The 18,918-nt window shown below is 39.0% G+C and overlaps 1 protein-coding gene across 11 annotated transcripts in view; it reads left to right on the plus strand.

Annotated features, from left to right (window-relative positions):
• LOC144664037 (neural cell adhesion molecule 2-like) overlaps positions 1-18,918 on the plus strand; it is an 89,160-nt gene that overhangs the window by 17,459 nt on the left and 52,783 nt on the right. For 5 of the 11 annotated variants that reach the window (XM_078525158.1, XM_078525156.1, XM_078525157.1 and 2 more), the window contains exons 10-13: positions 435-731; positions 3,429-3,695; positions 4,523-4,753; positions 5,427-5,451. In XM_078525158.1, the coding sequence (XP_078381284.1) occupies positions 435-731; positions 3,429-3,695; positions 4,523-4,753; positions 5,427-5,451 (820 nt within the window). Of the gene's footprint in view, positions 1-434; positions 732-3,428; positions 3,696-4,522; positions 4,754-5,426; positions 5,514-6,559; positions 6,697-18,918 lie in introns of all 11 variants that reach the window. The other 6 variants (XM_078525150.1, XM_078525160.1, XM_078525151.1 and 3 more) reach the window with 3 other exon arrangements.

The following is an 18,918-nucleotide window of genomic DNA, read 5'->3' on the forward strand; positions in this document are numbered from 1 at the left end:
GGAACCATCACCCCTGGTAGGTCATACTGATGTGGATGCTGAATATTATTATTGAATATTAAAATTAATAGCATATGCACTAGGTTTGAAAAGTTGCACTCGTACTCCGATCTGAAGGTCCTTATTGTCTCTCTTCGCCCGGGAGTGTAAATAATGCTGCACGTGCTAACTGTCGGGGCAACCAGACCAATATGCTTGGGGATAATCTCGGTGATGTACAAGCTAGACTCTGTCTGAACGCCATAGAAAGGGAAATTTTACATTTTACAATTTTGAGCTGTACAAATTCTGCACTTTTAACAATCGACTGCTGAATTATGGGTGTCCTCTTAGGTTTGACTGCATTCTCCGTGACGCTATATTCACTTAAGTATCAGATGATATGTTTTTTTAATTGTACATACTTTATCTCCTTTGTTTTGTAAACGGCACAGCTACCTTGCCCAATACCACACTCAAGGTCCAGCCAGGTAGAAACGTGCAATTTTCATGTCAGATAACAGCAGGAGAAAGCTTTGTGGCTTGGATAACACCAGCCAAAGCAGCTCGACCAGGAAAGCCTGGTATACCAAGTGTAAGCATCACAACATCACAGACAACAGGCAGGAGAAGAATCGCAGTGTCTGGTAACACATATCAACTTTTAATAGACAGTGTGACAGTGGATGATGGTGGCGAGTACATTTGCCAAAGATCAACTAATTTGGTAGTTTTCACTCTTCAAGTTGACTGTAAGTATAAATTATCTAAATTTAACTCATTAAAACCAAGCCCTTTTGAACTAAAGAGTTCATCGAGAAGTCTGGGTTCAAGCTTTGGCCAGGGTCACTGTGTTGTGTTCTTGGGCAAGACACTTTACTCTCATAGTGTCTCTCTCCTCTCAGGTGTATAAATGGGTACCGGCGAGTGCATTTTTTTTCACGCCCACTTCAAGATTCCTACCTATACCTATATCTCTCCATGCCATAAGGCACATAAGGCTTTGACATTCTCTTTCCACCCACTACGATTGCTGCAAGGGCTCTGACATTCGCCCATGACTGCCACCCAGCTGTTTGCCTTTCATCTTCAACCATCCTCCTCCATGTTGTTTTCGGTCGACCCGGTCTTCTTCTCCCTTCTGGCCTCCACTCCAAAGCTGTGACACAATGTTCCTCTCTGCCTTTCCTCATTATATGACCAGTCCAGTTCCATCTTCGGCGTCTGATCTCATCGCTCGTTCTGTTCTGTTCACTCCTGTATTCTCATCATGCACTTGTATTGGAAACCGTCCAGCTTCTTTGCTTCTGTTTTCGCAAGTTTCCAAGCCTCACATCCATACATCAAAACTGACCTAACAATTGTACCTTCGTCTTCCTTCCAATCTCACTGGTGTCCCATAATCTTCGCATCCTATAGAAAGCCTGTCTAGCTTTACTTAGCCTATGCTGTATGTCCTTGGTTGTTCCGCCTTCTTTGTCCAGCAATTAACCTAAGTACACAAATTCTTCCACCTCATCTACCTGCTCACCATTAATCTCTAGTCGTTGGTCGTTTTGGCATTCACTCGCATGACTTTTGACTTCTTTGCATTGACCGTAAGACCGACTCTTGCAGCTTCATCGACTAGCCTGCTGGTCTTATCTCTTATGTTGACGTACCTGGACGACAACAAAGCGATGTCGTCTGCAAAGTCTAGGTCTTCTAAGACCGAGGTGAACTTCCATCGTATACCAGTTCCTCTACCTTCCGTAGTCCTGCTCATGACCCAGTCAATTGCAAGTAGAAATAGGAAACTGGACATGACGCATCCTTGCTTTACTCCTGACTGGACTTGAAACCATTCTGTTGTTCCACCCTCATCCAAGACTGCGCATTCAAAGTTGTTGAACATCGCCTTCACCAATGCGATAAGCTCTTCTGGGATTCCGTACATTGACATGATGTTCCACAGACTTTCTCTATGTACAGAATCGAATGCTTTCTCAAAGTCTATGAAATGGGTGTACAGAATTGCGTTCCATTCGTTGACTTGTTTCAGTATATTCCTGAGAGCAAAGATCTGATCAATGGTACTTCTGTTCCCACTTCAAGATGGCCGCCACTTACAGTCGTCGACTGGTAACTAGCACCGATTAGCCTGCTATGCACTCTGGTTAGCCTACTATGCACTCCGGTTAGCCTACTATTCACTTCGGTAAGCCTACTATGCACTTTGTTAGCCTACTATTCACTTCGGTTAGCCTACTATGCACTTTGGTTAGCCTGTTTAAGGTTAGCTACCTATATTAGTAAGGGAAACACGATATATAAGTCAAATTTACCAAATCCGGGAGCCAGCCCCTGGTGGTCTAGTGGTTATCACACTCGCTCTTCAGGCGAACGACCCGAGACGATTCAACCCCGGTGCACCACTGGCGAGTTGCTAGTTCTGACGGTAACTTGACCAAATACTGCCCCCCGCAATGGACTAACATCCCGTAAAAGAGAGTAGGAGTACTATTGTTTTTAGCGAATAATTAGCTGCTTCTTACTGTTTTATTGACTATTCGCTCACAGAAAAGGATAGAAATTAAAATTATGATTATATGTGAGTTCAAGATGTTTTGATAGGCCCTTTTAAGGACGTTCGCGTGAAAATTTTCTAGTCGATAGTTTTTTTTTAAATTTTTACGGCAGTCAGATAATAAGTTACTTGTGTCGGAAATACAAAAAAAAGTGGGGGTCACCGAATTCGTTTCAGAGATAAAGCGTGTGGAAAACTACCCTGATTCTGAAAAATTGGCGAACGCAATTCAACATGGTTTACAGGATTTATAGTTAAAAATATTGAAGATGAGAAAAAAGAGGCAAATGATCTTAGTCATATTTTGTAGAAGTGGGTCTGTTGCGTAAAAAAAGTCTAGTGTTGCCAACTTTTTGTGAGACTTAACCCTGAAAGCGGTATTTGAAACCGTCGTACAGCAAAACGAAAAGCTCAAAAAGAGGCATTCGAACGTACGTGGGACCAAAAAAAATCGAACTTTTAATCGATAGATTTTTTTCATTTTTACGCAAAACGTAGATAATCGTCAATAAAAGTGATCCGTTCAAAAAAATGTGGGGGTCACCGACCATCTTAGAGAGTTAATTGCAAGCAAAGTTCACGCGACGACTACCAGCCCTATATGTGCTTAGAAAATTTCTTCAGCGCGCGCGCTCGTACATGACGTGGCGTGACGTTGCAACATGAATTACGTGCGCAGTAAGGTGCGCATAAACAATTAGCGCGAACGTCCTTAAAATACCTTAACAACATTTTCCACTTCTTTTCACTATACTTCAACTCGTGAATGCCCTGCCCTTTTATGTATAGCCTGAAAAAGGTCTGCAGGGCATCTGCTTGTGGTAAGATGACTGATACAAAATCTTCAAAATGACATTTACATAATGGTATCTTCCTTCAACAGTCTCAACAGCACAAGTTGATAAAGAACAAGAAATCCATCTTGGTAGGAAAGCAGTAATAAAACTAGACGTATCTTCGTATCCACTACCAACTTATGAGTGGAAAAAAGATGGGAAACCACTGACCTTCCCTGCACAAGGCAAAACACTTGACCCATACACTGGCTCCATAACCATCGATAATGTCCAACTGAGTGATCAAGGAAACTACAATTGCAATGTCACATTTGGTAGATATTCCGAAGTTAAGATTAAAGTCACCGTCATTGGTAAGTAACTTTTCTTAACAAAACTGCCTATGTTAAATTATAACATAAATGGCAGAGCCGCGCAATCAAATTCAGTGTAAACAAATTCAACGTAGCGACACAGGCCCTTAGGGAGGGGGGTGCGACGGGTGCATCCGCATCCTGGCTACGGGCCTGAGCGCGCGTGCACCATTTAACAAATAGATTCCATTTTCCCGTGCGTCTGCATGTTCAGTTATAGATCACAGATTACGTCAAAATGTGGTAAGAACAATGTTCTTACTACATTTTGACGTCTCCTGTGATCTATAACTGAACTGAACAGACCCACGGCAAAATGAATTCTATTTGTTTTATACAATAACAGAAGACTTCAGTCGGCAAAAGTTGTTTTCATTTCACGATAAAATATAAGATTATACTAGTTATTTATGTTGCAAGAACAACAACAATCTTTATTGTAGTCTTGCCTTACAAAGAGTTATTAAAAAAAAGTAATTAAAAAATAAAGTAAGAGTACTGACTGCCTGGAATAACCATTGGGGTTAGTGGAGCCAGGCAGCCAGCTTACATTAGCATTAAAAGAAATGATTACAGTTAGGCAAGAGTTACAAATTCACACATAAAAAAAGAAAAAGAGAACGAGAAAAAAATAAATCATATAGAGACACACTATTAGGGAAGTCAACAATAGCTATTATTTAATACATATAAATATAAAAATATTGATGAAAGAAAAGCACATAATTAATGGCTATGACAGCAAATAACACATAACACATAATATATAAACTATAAAAGATGCACCAGTAAACCTTAATAATTGAACATGTTTCTTTTGTTTTCAGATGAGCCACAAATACGAAAGGACAAAGGGGAGCCCGTGCGTCGCAGACTAACACAGGGTAACAATGTAACATTCCACTGTGATGTCATATCTGGGTCTCCAAAGCCAGAAGTGACTTGGTGGTTTGGATGGACAGACACAACGAAAAAAGTTGACATTAATTATGATCCAAGATACTCACACCCAACAGAAGAAACCTGGACTATTACTGGAATTGATACACAAGATGCAGGCAAATAATTTTATATATATATTTTTTATTTCAATAGAGAAAAATACACACAAATAACCTATACATATATGTCTGAATTTATCAAAACCGGGTCAAGGAAATTTTCACCGTTTTTAGCGCAAATCGCTGTAAACGCGTTTTTTTCTCCAAACTCGATGATATAAAAACTAAAGGGAATGTCAGTCTTTTTTTCTCTTCTCCTTTCTCTTCTCTACCTTTCATCGCTGTATTTCTTTTTTTTTTCCCTTTCTTGTGGCGTTTTAAGCCAATTCGCGCAGTAACGTACTTGTTCAAGAATACTGACGTCACTTTTCTTGGACCCGGTTTTGATAAATTCAGACATATATACAAATACAATAATTGAAAAAAGAAAAAAAAAACTTACAAGTATAATATAGTTATTAGCACATTAGATCAAAAATTACAATACATCTTTAAAATAATGACTTACCTGACGCTATTACTCATCCTACAATACACTCTCATTTCAAATAATTCACTTCAACTACATTTAAATTTTTCGAAGTTGTATTTTATTTTTACATTGGCTAAGAATTCATTTAATGACAACTCTCCATTCAATAATTTCTGATTGTATAGATAATATTTCGCATATAAAAAGGTGAAGTTTATTTGTTTATGTTATCTTTGTCATTACCAAAAATTAATCCAGGTGGAGATCATGCAGGCAAATATAGGTGCAGAGCGGCAAACATAGCTGGAGAAGATTTCCTAAAGTTGGAAATCACACACGTTGATGGTAAGTTTGTTTTAATTTTTTTTTTACAAGAATGTAATTATTTTTTGACAAAAAGACCCTCCTGCCCCAGCATTCAACAACCAATCGGAGAAGACTTATGGACCACTGTAGATCTATTTCATCATTATGGAAATTTCTCTAGTTGGATATCAGATGATTCTCTCACTACTGGGAAAGAACTGACAGAGGGGGATACTGGGGTTGCAGTATTTACTCTATTAAATTGTGACATCCAAACCTGTGGGATATGCGTTTTTTAGCCTTCCACCGGCAACAGTCAAACAGTTTTAAACGTTATTCTTCATGTTTTTCTGACCATTTTCGGGTTTCTGTTTGTTTTGGCAACAACGTGAAATAGTGTTATTCCGTCACATAAGTTAATGCGTAATGTGATAATATATGATTGTAAGTAGTTTATCTACTATTTGACTGTTCTATTGCCAGTTTAAAGTCTGGTCGTTATACAGTCCCGATGCTTATTTTTACCTCTCTTTTTGCCCTTGCGACAACAAATCTTTCACCTTTTGCAGACCTACTATTGCAATGTGGTATTTTCCGACTTTTTTCGTGATGTTACGGTTTTAGCCAATTTTTTTGCGTCAATACAGTGTTCAGCACTCCCCAATGTCCCCTCGTGAGCGCACGAAGAGATGTCTCAGCTAGTTTACCTGACAGGCGATTTAATTAAACATATTAATCATTAATTAATCATTATAATTAATAATTATTCCACGAGCGTGTGTTGGAAATGAGATGTTAAAGTCTGATCATTATAGCCAACAAACGCGTAGCGCGGAGTTGGCTATAACGATCTCATATCCAACAAGCGCGAGTGGAATTATTGTTTTATTAAAAAGGCCCTGAGAATTACAATATTTGAGCTCCCCAGCTGTTTTCGTTGACGCGTATCGGCTACCATATTTGTGGTCAATGGTATATGAGCATATATACCATTGCCTGTTAACCAATCAAAACTCAGGAATTGCAATATACCATTGCTAGTTTTTAATAATGGTTAATACTATATTTATACCAACTTTTTTCAGTTCCACCAACGATTGATCCATTGACAGATATAATAGCAAATGACGGCGACAGCGTGGACTTGGAGTGCCTTGCAGCTGGAACACCAACTCCAATAGTGGAATGGTTTTATCGTGGAAGTTTCTATGCTGGGCAAACGGTAATCTGTAAAATACATTTAACAAAGTTTAACCCAGCAAACAGGCACACAGTTTTATTTTACCTGAACAGTTTAACCAGAGAGATTTTGCTCGTCGAAGCCAAGAAAGTATTACTAAACATCATCCTAATTTGAAAAAAAAAATTTAATTTACTTTCTACACACTAGAAAGTGAATGTTTTTAGTTTTTGTCTATTTCCTTTGTCGCACAAATTTACATATACGAGAAAAAACAAAAAATTTAATAGCAAGAAAAAAAAGAAACAAAAAACCGTGCAAAAGACCGTGTCAGGGTAAAGCCCTAATTGACATTGACCCCCTGTGACAGGTATCCAAAAAATATAAAAATATTTTACACTATAAGAAGATACAGAGAAAAAAAAAACCGTTGAAAAACTTATGGCGGCTGATATAGACTAAGCTTATCTAGATAATACTTAAATATGTGTAGAAAGTAAATGTAAATTTAGGTTTTTCCAAGTTAAGATTAAGTTTAACCACTGGTTGAAAACTAGATTTTACAGTGAGTAGTTAAATTTCTCTTTTAAGCGCCACTCTCTAATAAGCACACCGCTGGAAGTTATTTTTTTACACCCCCCCCCCCCCCGGCCTTTTCCCCAGATATTAGAATTTCTGAAACAGAAAACAAGGTAGCCTCATGATCTTAAAGTCATTACCCTACAACATTTATATTTTTGTTACATGTATTTCGTGAAAATGTGTTACCAAACAGTACTCAAACACTAAAATCTCAGCACTAAAACGCTAAAATCCCATCCGTGAACTCAGAATTTTTTCTGATTTCTTCTCTCATAAACACACGTTATTCCATATATCATTTATTTACTCTGAGAGTATTACATGACTGTGCGATGCAGTTAATGTGTGTTTATTGGCATAAAGTGATTGCACGATGCAGTGGTTGTGTCACCTAGCCCACAAATGACCACCGTTTACTAGAGTTCTCAGTAGCTCAGTGGTTAGAGCGTCCGACTAGTATATGAAAGGCTGTGGTTTCAAATAGGGCTTTCCACAAGTTGCTCGAGATTTCCCAAAAAGTTGCCCGTAATTTCTCAAAAAGTTGCTCAAAAGTTGTTCCAAAAATCCAAAAAAGTTGCTTCTGATAATAAAAGTTGCTCGAACGTTGCTCCAAAAAATCCAAAACGCTGCTTCTAATCAAGATAATTTCTTTAAATGTATGCTAATTTCCCTTTGATGGTTAGATTTCTAAACAAAACAAAGATTTCTAAGCAGTTTTATGCAATTTTACAGCAAAATAAATATCTAAATGACATATCGAGGGGAAAATTTGTAAAATGATGACGTCATGTTTGATGAGGAGTTTTTGTAATGTTTTAATGCAGAATGAGCCGAAAGTTGAAACGTCTTCAGACGTTTCTCGAAAATCTTCATCAAACTTCGTAAATCTTCGGAATCGTTCGTTGGCCTTTGAACAACACTCGGATAATCTTCGGAGATCTTCGGTCTGAAAATTGCTCAAAATGCAAAAAGTTGCTCGAGAGGAAAAAAGTTGCTCGAAACATGAAAAGTTGCCAAAAAGTTGCCGAGCAACTTGTGGAAAGCCCTAGTTTCAAATCCCATTTGTGAACTCAGAATTTTTTCTGATTTCTTCTCTCGTAAATACACGTTATTCCATATAGCGTAAGTTCACTATATTTCTTTTATACGCACCTTAACAGACACATGGTTTAAGATAACCCCCACTTCTAATAAGCCCCTCTCCAAAGGTCTTAAGTGTAATACTCCATAATTTTCGAGCTTTTTTAAAAGTTCGCGGACACCGTACCTCACCGATTTCGCTGAAATTTGGCATGCAGTCTTGTTTTAGGGTCCTAACTACCAAACGGATATTAAAAAGTTTCAATTCTTTTTATTTTGGAAAATATCGAGAAGGCCGATTTGAAGCGTCCGTGACGGCCCGCCAACATGGCGGATCGAAGGTGTTCTTGTTACTTCGACACTGAACCTGCCGTCACAGTTTCTCGATCATACTTGGTATAGTTATAAAGAACTATCTTTCTTCTTTCTATATATCAAAATAGATTCGGCAAATGTTGAGTTTGGATGATCAACGGCCAAGAAGTTCGAAGGTATGTTAACGATGTTTTGAACAGTCTCAAATTTACTACAAAATGAAAGGCTTATAACTCCACTGTTATCTCGATTTAGAACAAGCCATTTACCATGAACAAAGCTTGTTCATTGGTGAATTGATTCCATTAATAAAAAAATTGGGGAAATGTAACCGTTAAGAATAAAAAATTATGGAACCTCTAGTAAATTGGCCATTTCAGCGCCATTTCAGCAAATCAGCTCATTTAACAGCAAATAATCGGGCGAAACATGAAAGGGTTACAGTCGTTTATAATAAGCAGTTTTCAGGTATTCTTTGCTTATCTTAAACAAATACATAATCTTTGCCAAAGATATGGCGATTTTTCAGCGTACGATCGTTTCTCCAAATTTCTATGTCGGCAACTTTATTTTATTTGTTGTCGAGATTATACGCTGTTGTTATTCAATATTCGTTTCACAAGAACTTCTGTTGCTCGCATTTCCCAAATCACTGTTTAAGAAATTGCCCATTCCGTAACAGGGTCATTCTTACTTTTTCTTTAAAAATTACTAGGAAAGCAAGAATGTCATAGAACGGTTTTATACTAGTGAAAATACCTGTCAGACATAACTTCAAGTGTTTGTGTTATCTGGCTGTTTTCACAAATATGCAAATTAAGGAATTCTTAAAGTGCCTATCTTTAACTATTTCACGCTTAAAGATTCCTCTAAATCCTTTCGCCTACCTTTTGGCCAAACGAAGTTTTGTGTCTCCAGGCAGAATGCTCGTTATCAGCAATGAAAGTCGAAGAGATACAGAAGCTCGAGTAAAATTCTAACTGCTGTGAAATGAACATCGTTTGAGCTTGACGTGTATTTATAGATTGCTCATTTAACAGCAAATAAGGGTTACAGTCGTTTATAATAAGCAGTTTTCAGGTATTCTTTGCTTATCTTAAACAAATACATGATCTTTGCCAAAGATATGGCGATTTTTGAGCGTACGATCGTTTCTCCAAATTTTTATGTCGGCAACTTTATTTTATTTGTTGTCGAGATTATACGCTGTTGTTATTTAAGTATTCGTTTCACAAGAACTTCTGTTGCTCGCATTTCCCAAATCACTGTTTAAGAAATTGCCCATTCCGTAACAGGGTCATTCTTACTTTTTCTTTAAAAATTACTAGGAAAGCAAGAATGTCATAGAACGGTTTTAGACTAGTGAAAATACCTGTCAGACATAACTTCAAGTGTTTGTGTTATCTGGCTGTTTTCACAAATATGCAAATTAAGGAATTCTTAAAGTGCCTATCTTTAACTATTTCACGCTTAAAGATTCCTCTAAATCTTTTCGCCTACCTTTTGGCCAAACGAAGTTTTGTGTCTCCAGGCAGAATGCTCGTTATCAGCAATGAAAGTCGAAGAGATACAGAAGCTCGAGTAAAATTCTAACTGATGTGAAATGAACATCGTTTGAGCTTGACGTGTATTTATAGATTGCGCTCGAGCCCCGTTAATTAAGTTTATTCATTTGGCGATCAGATAAAAATCAATGAATGATCAGAGTTATTAAAGTCCATTTCTAAGCACGAGAGACACGGAAGTTTGTTTCAGAAGCATTTATGCATAGAAATACCGGTTTATTTTTGAGCGGTAAATCTGCATTTATAATAGCTGGGAGTTTGGGGTGTTTTTTGGTGTTGTTTTTTTTTTTTTGAGGGGGCTCGGGGGGGGGGGGGTGGGGCTCGGGGGGAGTGGAAGTGGTGCATTCGTATCCTCTTTTATTCTTTTACACAGTGGCCTGAATTTGGAACAGTTCGGGGAATGGATTATCAATTACTCTTCGTTATGCCATGTCACCCCTTAATGTGGGAGCGCCGCGCCTCAATTCACGATAAAAAATTTATGGCCGCCCGGTCCATTTATGTAGTTCTCCGCCAGGTCTCTCAATAGGCAGGTTACGAGCCTAGTGGTCCATCAGGCCGGAGCTCATACCGGTTTCCGCAACGTGAAGCGACAACGAGTATTTTTTACTCCACCCGGATGGGATGCTATTCCATCGCAGGGTTACCTCCCTTCCCGAAAAGCTAAAGATTGACTGGTAATCATTTTTACACCTGGGTAAGGAAAGGGACTTTGGGAGTTGAGAGGCTTTCCAAAGAACTTAACGCATTGTCCCCCAAAAGCTCTATCCAGGACTGTTTGGTCCAGAGTCCAGCGCAGTGACCATTATTAGGCCATCACGCTCCCCAACCGTGTAAGAAAGTGCAAAAAATCTGCTTGTATACCGGTAAGCCCTGGGGTTGTACAGTTTGGTACGAAATGTGGGCTTTTAAATGTGGTAGGTCTTATATCCGTGGTTGGGGTGCGGTGGCTTAAAGCCACTTGTTCTTGTCTTGTTTTCTGAAAAACGTTTTTATAAACTGATTTGAATTACATTAATGAATTAAAGGGACAGTGTCACCAAGATTTAATAAAATTTAAAACTCTCAAGACGGTAACCTGGTAGGAAAAAAGTGGCCTTAAACTTTGACAGTTGAATAGGAAGAAATATATGGGCCTTGAATTGGGAGGGCCTATGAGAGAAAAGGATAAAAAGAGGAATTTCACAGAATCTGCTCAACAGCGTACTCTCGAGCAGCTTTCATTTATCTGGCCACTGTCTTTTTCTCTCTCCAGGTTTTAGTGTGGCCAGACCGCTATGAGTGGATTTACAATTCATATTAACACTTTTTTGAGATTTTTTTCAAAATCCCGGTTCGAGCTTTGGGGGGATATTGCGTTGAGTTCGGAAAGCCTCTGTACTATCATACCGTATTTACTCGAATAAGCGCCGCCCCCGAATAAGCGCCGCCCTCGAATAAGCGCCGCATTTCGGACAAAAAAGTTATTTTTATAATAAGCGCCGCCCCCGGTTATTCAAGGAAATCTGTTTAACTAGAAACAGAACTACAAAGCAACTCTTAAACAAACTTGAACATTTCTTTCCATCAAAAGCGACGTTCTGCAGTTCAAAGTGCTTGTTTTACCGCTCAGTTTTTCTATTGAACATTCTTCAGTACAATCTTCAGCAAGAGACGACTTTTGGCAATCAGGGGACCCTATTTTAATAAATGTAAAGGATTAGATTCTTTGTGGCGTCAAACTTTTTAATAAGCGCCGCCCTCAAATAAGCGCCGCCCTCGAATAAGCGCCGCACTGGAGGCGTAAAAAATTTAATAAGCGCCGCGGCGCTTTTTCGAGTAATTACGTTAATCCCTTTCTTCACCTAGGTCGGCGATAAGGACATACGTGATGTAAGTCATGACGCATTACGAGAGGTGTCCTTATGGTGAGGTTCGACTTTAATAAAAAAAAAAAAGTCCGAGATAACAAAAACAGCCAAGTTCTCACCTGCTTTTTTTTGTAAAAATCTGGACGAAAAACATTTGTATCTTTTAACTTGCCCTAAAAAGAATTGATTCGAAATTCATTTCAAATCAATGAGGAAAATGTGTTAGCTTCACTGTTATTAATCGGGCGTGGCCGATTTATAGTTTACCCTTTGGTCGTCCTAGAGCGTAGTCTCCTGGCGCGGCCAAAAAGACGGGGATAGCTTGGGGTTGCTACAAAACCGCTACGGGTGACGCATACCGCAATGGTTTTCATTTTAGTTTTGACAGGAAATCGTTGCAGGCACACTTGGTCGACTTTTGGGTTAATGTGTAATCAGGTTGTGTTTTTTTGCTTCGGCGGAAGGACAGAGAAAAAAGCTTACGGGGCAAAGTACAGTATGGGGCCCAGTTCTCAGCCACTTTTGACGTAAACTTGTATTTCTTACCTCAGAAGAACCGCAGGAACTTGAAATTTCTCCCAGAGCTAGCTACATTATTCAGCTTTTTGGTGTAAAGCTATCGACCGGTCAAAAATTAATTTGCCCGAGCAATAATAAAAATAAAAGCTCCATTTGTGGGCCCAGTTCTCGGCCACTTTGGCCCAGTTCTCGGCCACTTTTGACGTAAACTTGTATTTCTTACCTCAGAAGAACCGCAGGAACTTGAAATTTCTCCCAGAGCTAGCTACATTATTCAGCTTTTTGGTGTAAAGCTATCGACCGGTCAAAAATTAATTTGCCCGAGCAATAATAAAAATAAAAGCTCCATTTGTGGGCCCAGTTCTCGGCCACCTTGGCCCAGTTCTCGGCCACTTTTGACGTAAACTTGTATTTCTTACCTCAGAAGAACCGCAGGAACTTGAAATTTCTCCCAGAGCTAGCTACATTATTCAGCTTTTTGGTGTAAAGCTATCGACCGGTCAAAAATTAATTTGCCCGAGCAATAATAAAAATAAAAGCTCCATTTGTGGGCCCAGTTCTCGGCCACCTTGGCCCAGTTCTCGGCCACTAAAAAGCTTGTGCGTAATTATCTGTAAAAAAATGCTCAATTAATTTTCACAGTCATAAAATCACTCTGTAAACCTATTTATACTATATCGATCCCAAATTATTTTTATGATGCTTTGTTTTACTTTAGAAAAGAAGGATTTTAACGCGCCTAGTTGCCTATGTGCAGGTTCTGGCAAAACCGCATTGTGTGACCCGTGCATTTAGATGGTTTATTTTGCAGTGAAAAGGTCTTGAAAGATTTAGGTGTTGTAGAAATAATAGACAAGACAAGAGTCAGCTCAAAACTTAGAGATAAGATTGAACTTTATTTTTAAAACATTTATTTCTTTCATTCTGGCAGCAGCAGATGAAATTATATTAAAAACCAAGCGCTTAGCTGTGATAGCGAGCAGGGTGGCCGAGAACTGGCAAATACGCAAACGTCGCAAGAAAAAATTTCGAAGTAAATTAAGACCAAAAAATACAACGGTTCAACGAAAAGTTAACTAAAGCAGAAAGCTGAATTATTCTACGTTTCACATGCCAAAAATTAGCTTGTATGGTGGGGGCTTTTGGATAAAATACGAATTTAACTACATCCATGAATTTGGAGCCGTAAACAAACAACTTTTTCGGGAATGCAAATTCACCTACCTCCGCGTAAACTCGACGTGTGAGCTTTCTATATCGAATTGAACGATCAAACTCAAGATACTTAGGGCCTGATTACATGAGCCGGGCTGGCCCGGCTAGCCGGGCTGGCTCGGTTTGCCGAGATCTCGGAACGTCTGTTAAACGCAACAAAAATCAACATCGCGATTACATGACAACCGGGCCATCCCGGTTAGCCGAGATCCCGGTATCGCGATGCCGGGATCTCGGCTAGCCGGGATGAAAATTTTCCATGTAATCGCGTTCACCGGGCCAGCCCGGCTAAGCGGGCCAGCATTAAATTTCTCTTCTGAGCACAATATCCGACGAAAAAATCAATGCAACTCCTTCTAAATAGGATGTAGAGGTAAAGTAACCCATCCAGATGCATAAGTGCAAAAAATTAACCACCAAATAATTTTTTTATTGCCGGAAAAAGGTGATTAAGATCATTCGTGCTCTGATCATTTATGCTAAAACCGGGCTGAAAGTCATCTCGGCAAACCGGGCCAGCCCGGCTAACCGGGCTCATGTAATACCGGGCTGAAAGTCATCTCGGCAAACCGAGCCAGCCCGGCTAACCGGGCCAGCCCGGCTCATGTAATCAGGCCCTTAAAGCACATGAATCAGTCTATCGTTTGAAGGAAATACCTTTTTCTTTTGATTCAACTGGAGTGTGAAAAAACGCGTTAAACACAAAGTGGCCGAGAACTGGGCCCCATACTGTACTGATATTCACCATTGTGAAATTGCACTTACTTTGACAAGTTAAAGTTATTTTTGTAAATGAAAAAGGTAACGTCATTGATGTCACGCAGTGTTTTTTTTTAGCAAACTAGATGGTTTGCTGGTTTCTGACTATGAATGGGGGTGTGATCTTGCGGTATATTTTTTGAGCCTGACTCCGCCGTAAAACTTTTTTTTTATTTAGCAAGAACTGTGTCGATTTTCATTTCTGAACAATTGGTCGTCAAGTCGTTTGTCACAAAGAGTAGAATGTTTGTACAGCATGTTTTGGAATTATTTTAGATTTGGTTAGTAAGACGCTTCTGAAGACCTGAGCAAAACATTGGGAATGTACAGTATTAATAGGAACTTGAATGGAATTTTTCACAAGTTGGATAAAGGTATCAACTGAAAAAAATGGAATTCAAAATGAGAACTTGGATTTTGTTGTAATTAAATTTTATCGCGGATTGGATGCATAATATCACGGCTTTGAAAGTCTTCAAATAATTAGAAAGGTTCCTTTCTTCCTTTTGATCTTATTGTTATTTTCATGTATTGATTATTCGAAAGTGGTTTTCGTTGATACGAAAAAAAAACGGGTTTTCACTGAATTGCTTGAAGTATTTTTAGACGTGATAATATTGGCTTAATCAAATTACATTGTGCACGAAATATTTGTTATTCTTTTGTCTTGAAACTTTGAGGAAATTGAAATTTTTGTTAGACAGTAGTGTATAGGCCGTTTTACGGATAATGACTTTGCCCCCTTCGCATCCTATAATATATCTTTTTTCTTTTATTATGGTAATTGCAGAATTATCACAATAAAAGAATAAATCATTTTAATAAGCATTATAGGATGCGAAGGGGGCAAAATGCCGTATCCGTAAAACGGCCTATGAAAGGCATTTTATAGAACTGAATAAAAAATAAGAAACATTGATAAAGGTTATTTCAAAGATTTATTTTGCCTGATTTTGAAGGGTTTCAGGAGTTTTAAAGAGTGCTGGTAAACGGCTGTATGTTGTTTGTGATTACGGATCTTATTTAGTTTCGAACGCTCTAATTTTTGAAAGGTTAAAACAGGTTAAAACCGGGCGGTTTCATGAGCTTTTTGGGTAGAAAGGTATGGTGGTGGTCAAAAAAAATGTTTAGAAAGGAATGACTGTAGTAGCACGTAAGTCGGAGGTTTGCGTGAGTCACGGGGTATAGTATGCGTGAGCTGGATTTCCGGCGTCATAACGGCATGTTTTGTTTACTGAAAGATACACTCGACGTTTAGTTAGCTTAGTCGGCTTGGGAAACTATTTTAAAAATGAATGTTGTAATAGTTAATTAATAGTAATCTAGAATTAACCCACTCTCGATTGGAGTCTGTTCTGGATTCGCGCTACCTTTTCGCCGCGAAGGAATTTTGTAAAATTTCCCTAGTGGAAAGAGGTACTGTAAGAACAGTATCAATAACTCAAAAGGAGGAACTTCTTTGTAGCTCTGAATTAAGACGTATGATAAAATTTTAGAATAAGAAGCTTTCGATATATGGTTTTCATATTGTTTTTGTCAATTTCCTTTTGTGGCAGATTTTTTGAGAATCAGCTTTTCTTTCGTGTGATGACAGACACAGGACAGAACGAGAGGTGGATGAGAAAGATGCCGAAGATGAATAGGCACCGAAAAACGACAAGAACCGTCAAGGACTTATCTTTAGAGGGCGGGGAGTTTTGGCATACTGTATTTCGAGGACTGGACTGGACTAGTAAAACGCGGACTAGTAAAACGAGGACTTGCAAAACGCGGACTAGTATAACGCGGACTAGTAAAACGCGGATTTGTAAAACGCGGACTAGTAAAACGCGGACTCAGGTAAAACGCGGACTTGTAAAAGGCGGACTAGTAAAACGCGGACTAGTAAAACGCGGACTTGTAAAACGAGGACTAGTAAAACGCGGACTTGTAAAACGCGGACTAGTAAAACGCGGACTCAGGTAAAACGCGGACTTGTAAAAGGTGGACTAGTAAAACGCGGACTAGTAAAACGAGGACTTGCAAAACGCGGACTAGTATAACGCGGACTAGTAAAACGCGGACTTGTAAAACGCGGACTAGTATAACGCGGACTAGTAAAACGCGGACTTGTAAAACGCGGACTAGTAAAACGCGGACTCAGGTAAAACGCGGACTTGTAAAAGGCGGACTAGTAAAACGCGGACTAGTAAAACGCGGACTTGTAAAACGAGGACTAGTAAAACGCGGACTTGTAAAACGCGGACTTGTAAAACGAGGGCTTGTTAAGCACGGACTTGTAGAACGCGGACTTGTAAAACAAGCGCTTGTAAATCGGATAAAACTTAACGGTTTAGCGAGCGAAACAATTTGTGTTTGAAGCTCTTGTGTGTTTCTTCGACGGCATATTTCTAGCTTTTTTGAGCACTCTATGGTCTGTTTTAGCGTGGAGATGTTTTTGCAGTATAGCACATGTTCGTTCTGCAAACCCCTACTAAAACAACGGGATTGATGCTATGAGTTGTGTGCATATATTTCTTTCTTTCCACTACTTGACGTCTGTTGAGTGCAGTCGTTTGTATTGCTCGCGCGAGGTAGAACGGGGCCCGTCCAGAAATCAACAGTCAATCGTAAATAAAGGTGACGGGCCTACACGACTCCTACGTTCGTGACATTAGAATATTTGCCGTTAAATGTTTAAATTCGGTCTTTCGACCTTATTTGCTTCTGACTTCTTTCTGAGGGTACTGTTTTAATTTGGGGGCAGTATGTGGTAAATAAAGGTGACGGGCCTACACGACTCCTACGTTCGTGACATTAGAACATTTGCCGTTATATGTTCAAATTCGGTCTTTCGACCTTATTTGCTTCTGACTTCTTTCTGAGGTTACTGTTTTTTTGAGACATTATGTATTGAAGAGAGCCGTAAGATGATTGTGGCCAAGGAATTCGAAGTGTCTAGAGGCGTTTTACAAGTTCGCGTTTTACTAGTCCGCGTTTTACTAGTCCAGTCCAGTCTACAAGTTAAAGACACATCAAGACCACCCCACTGTGAATTGCCATAGCACAGACAAAATTATAGTCAATATCTTATGTGTTTTTAAGAGAATTACATAAGAACCAAGGCATGTCTTGTCTTGCCTTACATTGACATGCAATAATTTGGAAATACTAAGCTCGTAACAGTTTAAGACAGAATCCATCAGGAATTTGAGTAACATTAATTTTAGTTACGCAAAAATTGAGCACCAGAATAATTTAAATCCTTGTGTTCTTTCATACCTTGTTAAAGGCTTGACATGTGATAACACCAACATAACACCAACAACAGTTCTTTATCAGTGGGGATTGAAGAAAAAAATGGAAACATCATCACACAGTTGACCCCCATGCAAAAACACTCCAGGATGTCACGGGACTGTTTGGTGTCCGTCTGCCAATTTCTAACTTCAAATTCCAATGTTAAATTCACATTAAATTTTCAATATTTCTTAGTTGTCTAAATTTTACTAATTCTTTTAAAAAAACTATCACCTGCCAAACATCCCCAAAAATCACTCAAAAAATTACAAAATACCGCAATACATAGATACATGGGATGAGTGAAGTTTCCTTGGATTCCTTGAAACACCAACAAGATATTTCCGTTTAAGGTGGCTGATAATGGCTTTCAGTATTTCCCAGTCCTTATACTTTGGTTCAGGACTAAAAGCCTTCATCAACTGCTATTACAGTAATGGTATGAAACAAATGTTCAATCATTCATCAACAAGTTGTGATCATTTTCTTGACAATAGTAGTTCCCCGGTAAACAGTTGTAGTACTGTCCCATCAAAGTGCAATGCCTGGAAAATACCGAAAAGCACACGACCTTCAGGTGAAACCGCACCTTACAGTATTACCAATACACTGCACTTTGCTAAGTCTTAAAACTTTACATTGTCTAGTCGTCTACTTCAATCGTTTATTTGTATTGTGTGAGATACATTTATAAATTGAAACCATCATGTCATTAAGTAATAATGCAATCTCGACAACGTTCTAGATATTATATTATGCACACTAATACAGCTCATGCAAGCCCTGTGACTTACACAAACACAGTCGGACTGAGTGCTACTTAAGTAACTGCTTCGTGGTTTCTGCTGTACTGAACCCTGCCTTTCAAGGCAAAGCGCCCGATTTTAAGCTTCTCAAGCTTCTCAATGTTCTTGTTTATGTTGTTCTTGCCGCGAGTAAGCCACGCCTTCTTCGATCACGATAATTACTGATGACACAAACGTAAAGTCATGCTCATTTCAAAATCAGCTCGCATTATGCTTATTAACAGATGAGCTCTTTTGTTCAACATTCAGACCACTGTGTCAGAGATCTAAAGAGGATTCGGAGGCACCACTTCC

The sequence above is a fragment of the Oculina patagonica genome, chromosome 8, assembly GCF_052425735.1.
Source record: "Oculina patagonica isolate OP01 chromosome 8, crgOcupat, whole genome shotgun sequence".
NCBI lineage: Eukaryota > Metazoa > Cnidaria > Anthozoa > Scleractinia > Oculinidae > Oculina > Oculina patagonica.